General features: G+C 38.7%; 3 protein-coding genes across 3 annotated transcripts; 2 read left to right on the top strand and 1 right to left on the bottom strand.

The window, feature by feature from the left end:
* Window positions 1–941: 941 nt before the first annotated feature.
* LOC141900462 (geranylgeranyl pyrophosphate synthase-like) lies at window positions 942–4,225 on the bottom strand. Its single transcript, XM_074787387.1, has 11 exons — window positions 4,122–4,225; window positions 3,453–3,565; window positions 3,297–3,365; window positions 3,116–3,201; window positions 2,983–3,029; window positions 2,671–2,787; window positions 2,215–2,316; window positions 2,067–2,127; window positions 1,899–1,977; window positions 1,376–1,593; window positions 942–1,300 (listed from the first exon to the last, which is right to left on the bottom strand). The coding sequence occupies exons 1-11, from the start codon at window positions 4,138–4,140 to the stop codon at window positions 1,210–1,212; spliced, it is 1,002 nt and encodes a 333-aa protein (XP_074643488.1). The 5' UTR covers window positions 4,141–4,225; the 3' UTR covers window positions 942–1,209.
* A 446-nt stretch (window positions 4,226–4,671) lies between these two features.
* LOC141900474 (calmodulin-alpha) lies at window positions 4,672–7,859 on the top strand. Its single transcript, XM_074787394.1, has 5 exons — window positions 4,672–4,744; window positions 5,327–5,357; window positions 5,518–5,661; window positions 6,772–7,014; window positions 7,625–7,859. Exons 1-5 carry the CDS (start codon window positions 4,742–4,744, stop codon window positions 7,651–7,653), a joined length of 450 nt encoding a protein of 149 aa, XP_074643495.1. The 5' UTR covers window positions 4,672–4,741; the 3' UTR covers window positions 7,654–7,859.
* Window positions 7,860–9,385: 1,526 nt separating this feature from the next.
* LOC141901911 (histone H2A-like) lies at window positions 9,386–10,094 on the top strand. Its single transcript, XM_074789483.1, has 2 exons — window positions 9,386–9,908; window positions 9,987–10,094. The coding sequence occupies exon 1, from the start codon at window positions 9,501–9,503 to the stop codon at window positions 9,906–9,908; it is 408 nt and encodes a 135-aa protein (XP_074645584.1). The 5' UTR covers window positions 9,386–9,500; the 3' UTR covers window positions 9,987–10,094.
* The last annotated feature ends 436 nt before the right edge of the window (window positions 10,095–10,530 follow it).

Genomic DNA, 10,530 nt, shown 5'->3' with positions numbered 1-10,530 from the left:
AAAAAGGGCAAATTTTGACCAAAAATCTAAAAAAAGGCTTAAAACGAATTGAATGTGACGACAAATTTAGTGGCATGATACCAATGAATGGCACTCAAACTCAAACTCGCTCGCTGGGCATTAATACTGGCCCTTTTCAAAGTTGGTGCCCTTTTTTCACTGTGTTGTAGTCACTGTATGGCCCTGGATCCCGCGCCTGCTTACGGGCGTAACCAGGTCGTTGGGGGAAGGGTGTATTTGCTCAAAAGTTTGCTGAAGATAACTGGTGAGCGAACGACGTGGTTAAATCGCAATTTCAATTGCCACTATGAAATTTATCCATTTTATTTTTTGTTTTGTTTGTGAATATTTCTAAACCATGTTTAATTCTTGTGAATTCAATTGAAATTGGAATTCACCGGTGAACTCTAAATCTTGGAGTAACAAGCTCTAACAAACTCTTAAGCTAAGGCGACAATGTTGAATGAATTAAGATACAGGCTAATATAATAAGACATAAAAGTATCATTCTAACATTTTCTCCTGCTGTAAAAAAATCATTATTGTAGCCACAGTTAAGCGGGATTCGTTTCTAATGTGATTGATGTCTGGATGATCGAAGATTGGGGGATGTCCGAGAGGGGTCGGGTAGGCCTGGCAGCATAATCATATTGCTTAACGCGCAGTAGAAATGCCATCACTTGGAAGCTTCTACAGTGGAACCTCGTTCCGGCGAACTTCTCGGGGCCGGAAATGTGTTCGGTGTAACTGATAATTATATATTATAGTTGAAATTAATCAAATTGTCTTACTTGGGACAAAATACTATATTTGTTATATCCGATGAATCGTTGTATCCGAGTTCGCTGTAACGAAGTTCCACTGAACATTTTTTTTTTCACTACCCCAATATCCAAGATTGAATCAATTTAGAAAAATTTGATTATATTTTATGTACACATATTTATTTCGTTAACGCATATACCGGTACACATTAGACATAGATTCTTATCAGCGCTGATATGCGTGTTACACACGTTGGGACTCCTTGTATTCAAACACGCAGTATACCCCGGTATATTCAAATGTTCTTGTGATGTGACTGATTTGAATTTTGGAGAAGTCGAGAAAAGTTGACTACAGCAGGATTTAAAAAAAAAATCATACCCTAATGGACATAATCAATCAATGCACCTATAAAACGACGTACATTTTTCATTTTTATTACAATCAGCTTCTGTCTCGGTATAATTTCTTTAATTCAGTAATCAAATTATTCAAATAGACATTTCCTCCATGATCGGCAATTTGTCCAATAATCCTGAAAAATATAAAACATAGATACAAGTACATACAGCGGTTACAGTTGAACCAGATGTAACTTCAAGAAATTTACCTCTCTTCTAATTCAATAAGTATTGTTTTAGTATACTCGAATACTCCCAACTTTTCAAGTAATGTGACGCAATATTTTTTCACATCTTTGTCATTGGTTCTCTGTCGAAGTATATTCATGATTTGATTGCTTTGCGTTTCCCTACGAATTCCACAAACGAGTGGAAATGAGAACTTTCCTTCGGTCAAGTCTTCGCAGTAGCTTTTATTCGACTCGTACTGAAAATTGAGTTGAAATCAAAGATGAATGATTGATGAATGTATGACAAAAATTTACCACTTCTCGTTATGTTTCACTGCTCATACATACATGGGGAAGGGCTTGGAGCCGAGCAAAATGAACGGCTCTTTAAGGAGATAAATGAGGCACGCATAGGAATTATTTTCCTTCAGGTCAGAATCAAGCAAATCGTCGGTGTAACGTCTTACTGTTATTCAACAATGAATTGAAAGAATATTTGAGGCTGAAGTTACTGTATCCTTCATCAGGGTAAATAGAAAAAATAAGTGAATATTCAACCAACCTCTTTCGAACAAAGATTGGCATAATCATCTCGTATCTGGAAATACAACCCCAAGTTGTCTAAAAGGGGTTTAAAATTACTGAAAAAAAATAAAGCATTTTTTCCTGTATTTTCCTTATTTCGAAAAAGATGAAATTGATAGAAAGTACATTAAAGTGATTCCATTACCTTTTATTTTCGCTAAATAATTGCATAAGACGCACAGCTAATCCAAACAATCCTCCAGTTTCTGTGAAAAAAAAAAACAGCAATATTTCGAGATGAATGATGCCATAACTCTAAATAGAGAACAACAAAATCAAGATCTCTTACGCACTTCTTATAACCATTTCTTTGTACTCTTCCTCAGTCGGGCAGCTATACGAGTCTCTCCAATAGATATCCATACCCTGACCACGGTGCAATTCTATCAACTGTTCTTAAATGTAAACATTTTGTCAGCCTTTAATACTTGAACTGGTCTCATAAAAACATACATGAAAATCAAATATGCAACTTACTCAGTCTTCATTAGAGTCGAGTTTGTGAGGTTTACAATTTTTGATTAGGACTTAAGTGCCAACAGGTATGCATCAATAGGACAGGGACCACGAGAGTAAAAAATTGGGGGAAATCATTAAAATCTTATTTACAGTTCATACTTAATAAACAGCCCCTTTGGAATTTCATCAGCTACATTATAGCAAGGTTTTTACAAAACTGATTCATGAATTCATTTCATAGTAACTAATCAAGACGGATATCTATCAGTATGTTTTAAATGCATGTTTACCTGTGAATACGGTAGTCGCGTCTGGGTGTCCGAGACTGAGCACTTTTTGAAGTCCCAAGAAGTAGACATAATTGGCTGAATTGATCGTCTGAGCAACACCATAAATATTATGGGCAACTGCAATTACACAGTAATGAATTCATTAAAACTCATGTCAGCGAACCTGTTACATAATATATGTATAGTGAGTTCATGCATTGGATATTTATAGAATGGACGATAAATAAACTGCTGACTAAATCAAGCACTGACGATAAAATCAACCCATTTTCAATAATTTCATTGTCAGTTTCCCTCAACAATTAAACTTACCAGGAATCCCTCTTCTTAATATAGAATTATCTTCGATATCATCAATCCTTGAAAGATATCACATGAATGTATTTAAAAAGATCAGAAACACTCATTTTTTAATTCAGAATTTGCAAACATGATGATGACTTACAACAGACTTGCATTGTGAAGCATTTGTGTAACAGCCATAACATTTTCCAACTTTTCATCACTAATTTTCAACCATTGATTGAAAGCCTACAAGAAGTTCAAGATACTAGATGATAAATTCTGAGTTCAGATAAAGATCCAATTGATTTCTAAATTTCAGGCAATTCAAATTGATTCCTTACCTTGGAAAGTTTGGTGCGAACATGTTTGCCCGGAACTTGCAGGATATATTCGTATGGTTGAAGGAGAATCTAAGAATGAAAAAGGGTCGCCATATAAGAATTTACAGATATTTACAATATTAGAATGCACAGTCACCAATAAGAAGAATTACCTACTTTTTCTTGAGATAAACCTTCCTTTTCCCGATCTTCTTGCAGATTTTCCGGTCCCGCATAACAGCAGTTGACCGTTGATGAATGCAGGTTTTGTTTAAAACAAGAGTTGGAAACTTTGAAATGGACAGAAAAATAAGGAGTCAGGAGAGAAAAATCAAGTCCAAGCCGAATGAAGTGACACTTCTCTCATGTGGCATATCATTGAAATGAATAAAATTGGGTATGGCTTTATCATCACCATCATTCATACTATTATGTTTGCCACTCAGTACAAGGCTATTTCGGTAGCCTTTTCGTATGTCCCACTAGCCTACATTCTTTTTCTATTCAATCAATTCACTAGTATTATTGAATCCAATCAGATTCAATTTTTGGTGGTTACGACTTATATTATTAGATGTATTGTCTGGCTGCCCATAGTTTGACCAGTTTGTCTTTAAAACTTCTTCGGTTTAACTATTCAAGCAGTTAGTTTGTTAGTTCGCCCAGTCCCATCCCACGGGCACGGGCACGAAAATGTGTTGCCTGTTGTTCAACTGGCTGTTGATTGCTGATAATTGACGAAATGTTTTCTGACATACAGACGGCTGCTGAGTTTATTGAATTTCAAGGGATGGCCTCATAATCGAGCTGGTACTGGCTAACAGGACATGAGAAAATCTCACTCACGTTCTGAATTGTTATCCATCGTCAATAAGAACGCAAAACCTAATTTTGACAGATGAGTCTGAGTAAAAACCCGGTGCCGATAATTTCCGTGTTGGTGATCTCGAGAACGTATGGCGCTGTAGACTGTGGGTACCGCCCCGAACAGACTGGTTAGACTGAGATTAGAGACTGGTTACCGGTCTCTATCTTCATTTTACATTTTCGATGCATGTCAAATAAGGACAAACATGTTAAGAAGCAGTTACTTCGGGCGGGAACAAAAATACATTTTTGACAGAGTTTTGGCCGCGTAAAAAAACATAGATTTCTGTTTCCTCTCGCATTGCAGGTGGAAAAAAATTGTACAATAATATTTGCCTGTACAAAAATGTATCATACTCATTTGATTATGATGAATAAACACACTTAAACTTACTGCGATTCCAGCGTGAATGCAGTTTGTGGGATTCGACCCAGATCGGACTGATTGATTGCGCCAACTGAAGCCTCGGTTTAAAAAAGCGCTAGTTGGCGCAACACGTGCTGCAACACTATTCACTGCGAAAACACAGTCACAAGAGTCCGCGCAATCGACTTCCATCGAAGCAACCACAAACCACAACATCTTCACTTAAGCAATTATGGTATTATCTTTCGCTTTCCCCATAAAAGCGCTGCACTCAGTAAATTTGAACTCTTTATAAAACTTAAAAGCAAAAAGTAGTCTAGCTTAAATCATAATGTATAATTGTTAGTGTCTATTAGTATCCGTGTATCGCATACGTATGACAGCATATTGAATAGCGGGCCGCTTTTCAATAATTCTTGTTCGTTCGATCATCGAACAAGCCGTTTGCGATGCCCCAAAACGGTCGGCTGATACGAGAGGGAGTGAGTTCAGATTTATTTTTTCGGCCTGCTGGGCCACGGCACAGGCACGGTGGCTCCAGTCAGGACACAGTGGGCAGCAGTGTTCCAGTCACCCTCAACCTAGTGTAGCTGCTCATATAACGACTGCCGACGAGGTTACTCTTCTCTTGGCGGTTGGAGCGAGAGGGTCACACCTTGGAGTAATCAGACTTGATTACTCCAAGACCAAGGTCACAAAACAATCACAACTGCTGGCTGCGCTGCATGATGACTACCCTCTTTTCTCTGCTGGCTGGCTGATTGATTGATGATTAAAACCTTTAAGACTAACGAATAGACTTTAAATTCTTCTGTAGGCTGAACAGTTATCTGATGAACAAATTGCTGGTAGGTTGTGGGTCTCTGCTGGATCTGGCATTAAAATTCTTCCGATTCTGATTGATGTTTTAATACTTCAGTGTTAGAGGACTTCACTGAGACATTTTAATGAAATAATAATCCGACCACATTCTCGTTCAAATTAAAAATAAAGACATCTTCGTTTTAGAATTCAAAGAAGCATTTTCGTTATTTGATAAAGATGGAGATGGTACGATTACGACTAAAGAGCTGGGTACCGTAATGCGTTCATTAGGACAGAATCCTACAGAAGCTGAATTACAGGATATGATCAATGAAGTTGATGCTGATGGTATGAATGCTACTACATGTATCGATATGTGCAATTTTCCTCGCTTGCCACAGCTTGGTTGAAGCATCCAAGCCCTGGAAAGCGAGGATACATGTACCGGTATACAACATGTAAATGTTTATTATGCAGCGGCCTCACAAGACACAAGGTTTTTCAGGAGGGCCAGTGGCCACCACTGTTGTTTGTACTTCTATTTGGAAATCAGCCACCCCTGCCCGTCCTCTACATGAGTTTTTCCGCCGGATACTAACTCCCTCAACATGTGGCAAGTAAAGATCCACCAGGGATCGCAGTTACTCACGCTATGATTGTCTATGGTTTCATTGTGTAATCCACGCTCAGTTAAACCGTTAAATTGTAAATGACTGCTTCTGTTGTGAGTCATTTTTGTCAAATTTCAGTTTGGGATATTCTAGCCTCTGCCTCTCCGGTACGGTATCTCCTTCCATTGACAGTCAGCAGGTATTCCATCACATTTTGTCGGTAATGATGGTTATTCGGTGCTTGAAAGTTTGCATTGTGACACTCTCTCCCCATTACATCGTACGAGTCTAGAAAATTCAACGTTAACCACAGTAGTATGAAAATAATGTTCAATGCTCACATTTACACCCGAGATATCATTGTGCTGATGAAAAAATACGACAAATGATAGATTATTTATTTCTTGTTATTTGCTGATGGATCTTAACAAATGTATTAGTAAACATTGATTTTCTTTCATTCGGTATTGATTCAAGCCTACGGGCACGATTTCTTTTACATTTCATTGAAGATCATATGAACTTTTCTCCAAAGTAGATATAATTGATTAAAACCGTACCAAGAGCATAGAGATCAATGGATGATATAAATTTGGTGGGTCTTGTGATGATGTATTGTTTCGGAAGCCCCGATATACCGCCGTACTCTCTATACCGCTAAAATCATTCTGCACCGATGTGGGCGATATAACGGGGGTTGACTATATTTTTGGGAAGAGCCCAATTCGTTTATCAAAAGTTTCAAGACTTCGGCGCCTGGCGACGACGGTTTAACACTAAAAATGTAGTAATTCCCCCCTCTAAAGGATCGCGGCGTATGAAAAGGCTTTCTGTCTTTATTTCATAGGAAATGGCACCATTGATTTCCCGGAATTTCTGACGATGATGGCGCGAAAAATGCGCGAAACGGACAGCGAGGATGAGCTGCGAGAAGCGTTTAAAGTGTTCGATAAAGACGGTAATGGTTACATCAGCGCGGCAGAGTTAAGACACGTGATGACGAATCTTGGAGAGAAATTAACCGATGAAGAAGTTGATGAGATGATACGTGAGGCTGATACCGATGGCGATGGACAGGTCAATTACGAAGGTAAACAGTGTATTTCAACTTGGCTTGAGAGGTGGTCGGGTGGCCTATATAGCTCGTGTCAGTTTTGGTGGTACACGTACAGGTCTTAATAGAACCTGTACAGATGAGCATTTAATCTAAAACATTCGTTTTTAATCTATTTTACAGCAGTGTATTGAAGGATTACCAAAAAGTCTCTTTGAATGAGGTGGAATAGAGAATTTCAAGTTACTTCTTAATTTGTCATTGTTTAACAAAGTGTTACCAAAAATATTTTTCTAAGAAAATGGTGTCTCTTTTCTCTGAGCAACCCCATTTAGAGGAGAAATTTTGGTAAATCCTTAATTTTCTACTTCCTAACATGTTTTCCGATCCTTCACTTGGGACTCGATTTTCAACGCATAACCGATTTTGTTGTTCCCAATTTGTCTTGAGTTTGAACCAAATGCATAAGACCGCCACTTAGTGTTAGAGAGTTAACAAATTTCTTGATATCAAAGATGCATCCATCCTTATTGGTTGATAAACATGGATCGCTCGGCGCTGTGTGCTCCTAGCTTAGTAATGAAACCAAAGTCTCGACGCGCGCGGTAGAAAATCTTAAGTAATTTTTTGTCACCCTTTTTTTCAGAGTTTGTTAAAATGATGACTGGTAAATAAATTCATTAAGTCCTGAGTTTGCATCGTGACTAAGACAACCTGCAGTGAAGAACGTTGCATTTAATGCCTTTATGTTGAATACCGGTGTCAGGTCGACACAATTGATACGCGTAGCGTGCGCGTAATTAAGCTTTATTTCTACAATTGATAAAAAAAAACCTTGTAATTTTTATGATTAATAAAAAAATCTTGTAATTTCAAATGGATACCGTAACGTTGTTCACTGCTATCTCTTCTGTAATCAGTGATCGTTGTTCACTTGTCTCTTCTGAAATTTCAAAAACCCACATAGCGTCGCATACGGAAAGAAAATATAAGATATTTTGTCAAAACGTTGCGTTGCGCGAGGCTCTCATATCGCTCCCACTCGTAGCATATGTTGATAAAACCATATCCGTTTCAATAGAAATTTCAGTCAAACTTCGCATTCAAGCGTTTGATTAAGACATCTGTCAAATAATCGTCATCAAATACGCCGGGTGTTGCGTAGGCTGTTGCCTTTATACCGATTAAGACTAAAATCGCATAATGAAAGCACGAAAGCAGATGATCTGCTGTTCTGCCCCAAACTAGTTTGAACTGATTATGATTGATTAGCAACTAACTAATCAATAATCATTTCAACGCAACAGGTGCATGCACAACTCTTGTTGGTGAGCAATTATGAATTGTGAAATTTTCATCAGAAATCAGCCCTCGTGTTCTTTACATTCGCTTACTCGGAAGTATTATCTTTCCACGGGACTTGATAATACATGTACATGTGATTGGTTGATAAAGAGTCGGAGTATAAATTACGAACAACAACGGCACGCTTTACTTCTAAAGAGTAGAAATGAAAAAATGTCCACGATGATAAATTCTTGCAATAAAATAATGTTGTAGAATAAAACACCAGTTTGCCCTTTCACCAACAAAAATACAAATTTACTCATTTCAAACTAATTCTTTTATAGAAAATTTTCAGTCGAGTACCGGATTCAGAGCTGTTATAGAATTTCGAAACCCGCGACTTCCATAATCGGTAAATAGTTGGTCCACTTCGGTCGTTCAAAGACTTTGGCAAGCGAGTATTATGCTAGTTCACGTTTCTCCCGCTATCGTTACACATGGGTAAAGATTTGACTATTTAATAGTGAGGCGGGCGATTGTTTCCAATCGTCAATTCCATTAAAACTAGTAATCTTGATTTAATGAAACGATTCTCTTACTACAGGCTTAGAAGCAATTTTTAGATAGAAATGATTAAAGAATTATTTTAATTTTGGTTGTAGACCTACACCGGGTACCCCGGGGCCACAGTAGCGCGTTTCATCATTTAGGTGCCGCATTTTTCATCTACTTTTTCTGCACGGTGCTGAAAAGCGTTTCCCTTTTTTCGTTAAGTCTCACCAATTGAAAGTGGCGGATATCATTTTGGCGGGCAAGCCTCTTTAGTGGGAATACATAAGGCAACGAAACGACTAAAATTAGTATGCATCCCCCAACCCTTCTTCATCCATAGACCGTGTGGCATCAGGGTTGGAATTCAAGAAGGAACTGATGGAGACTCTAACAGGAATCTTAACTATACTAACACTACAACTGAAACATGGACACACTGACCGGATCGTTGCATGTAGCTACAGGATTAAATGTATGGCTCCTTGAATACATGCCACGTGTCCAACGATATTGAAGACCAGCTAGATAGAGCACCTCAATTGTGTTATCGCTCAGAATACCTTAAAATGACGTTCAAAGTTATCAATGAATTTGACCAAGCGAGTCAACGAGTCAAGCGTTCGTGTCGTGAAACTTCATAACTTGTGAAACCTGTACAGAGACACCCAGCAGGCTACTTCATCATGTCAGGTCGCGGGGGCAAAGGCGGAAAGATTAAAACAAAAGGAGTGACTAGGTCTAAAAGGGCTGGATTAACATTTCCAGTTGGAAGGGTACATCGCCATTTGAGAAAGGGTCGATACGCCGATCGAGTCGGTATTGGGGCACCCGTCTATCTGGCAGCTGTACTCGAGTATCTGGTTGCCGAGGTTTTAGAGTTATCCGGCAATGCCGCGAGGGACAACAAAAAGAAGACAATAATTCCGAGACATATACAACTCGCCATTCGAAATGATGAAGAATTGAATACACTTCTGGCTGGGGTGACCGTAGCTCAAGGAGGCGTTCTACCGAATATCCTCACGCAGTTACTACCGAGGAAAAGTGCAAAGAAAAGAACAGAAGAAGATGTTAATTCACAGGAGTACTAGGTGAGAGTTTTGTACGCTGGTAATTATTAAACCTACACAAATCCTCGGTGCCATAAATGCTGCTATATTTCCTTTAAGGTTGTGTGTGGAGCGTTTGGACAGCCAACCAGAACGTGCTCGATTGATTCAGGAACTCTTTGAAATTTACCTGTATAAATCGAAAATAAAAACGACTTGTATGATCAATTTGACGAGAGTTATAGCGTTGATTAAATATTCTGAAGATTTTCCATTCATAATGGCGATCATGGATTTAACTGATGAGGACGCGCGCAAGTGCAAAAAGCAGTAACTGTAGAAAAGAACAGAACGCCCTCTCATACACGTACAGTCAGTGCCAATTGAATACATGTATTTCCATCCTTCCCCGGCAGGGATTCGAACCTGATGGTATCGAGATTGCCACGGCACGAAACCTGCCATAATCGACCGTGTGCGCAGATACATGCGCAGTTCAGATGATGTGATTTTTAGCCAATCAGAAATCCCGTTTTATTTTAGCCCGGGTTTTCCCATTTATAGTTCTTCCTTGAAATTTGCCTCAACGATTATACAACGAGCAATCTGATTGGTGCCGCCAGTTTTCGTTCGGAAAGCTGCGCATGTACCTGCGCACCCGGTC

Source organism: Tubulanus polymorphus, chromosome 1, assembly GCF_964204645.1.
Source record: "Tubulanus polymorphus chromosome 1, tnTubPoly1.2, whole genome shotgun sequence".
Taxonomy (NCBI): Eukaryota; Metazoa; Nemertea; class Palaeonemertea; order Tubulaniformes; family Tubulanidae; genus Tubulanus; species Tubulanus polymorphus.
This window is presented reverse-complemented; position numbering and strand designations above follow the sequence as displayed.

What these genes read in the sequence shown, in the direction of transcription:
- LOC141900462 (XM_074787387.1), bottom strand. An exon ending in TTCGCACCAAACTTTCCAAG is followed by an intron (nt 3,202 to 3,296) that starts GTAAGGAATCAA and finishes AACTTCTTGTAG; the next exon opens with GCTTTCAATCAATGGTTGAA. An exon ending in CGCGACTACCGTATTCACAG is followed by an intron (nt 2,317 to 2,670) that starts GTAAACATGCAT and finishes TTTACATTTAAG; the next exon opens with AACAGTTGATAGAATTGCAC.
- LOC141900474 (XM_074787394.1), top strand. An exon ending in ATCTGATGAACAAATTGCTG is followed by an intron (nt 5,358 to 5,517) that starts GTAGGTTGTGGG and finishes TCTTCGTTTTAG; the next exon opens with AATTCAAAGAAGCATTTTCG. An exon ending in TGGACAGGTCAATTACGAAG is followed by an intron (nt 7,015 to 7,624) that starts GTAAACAGTGTA and finishes CCTTTTTTTCAG; the next exon opens with AGTTTGTTAAAATGATGACT.
- LOC141901911 (XM_074789483.1), top strand. Translation starts at nt 9,501, where the DNA reads ATGTCAGGTCGCGGGGGCAAAGGCGGAAAGATTAAAACAAAAGGAGTG.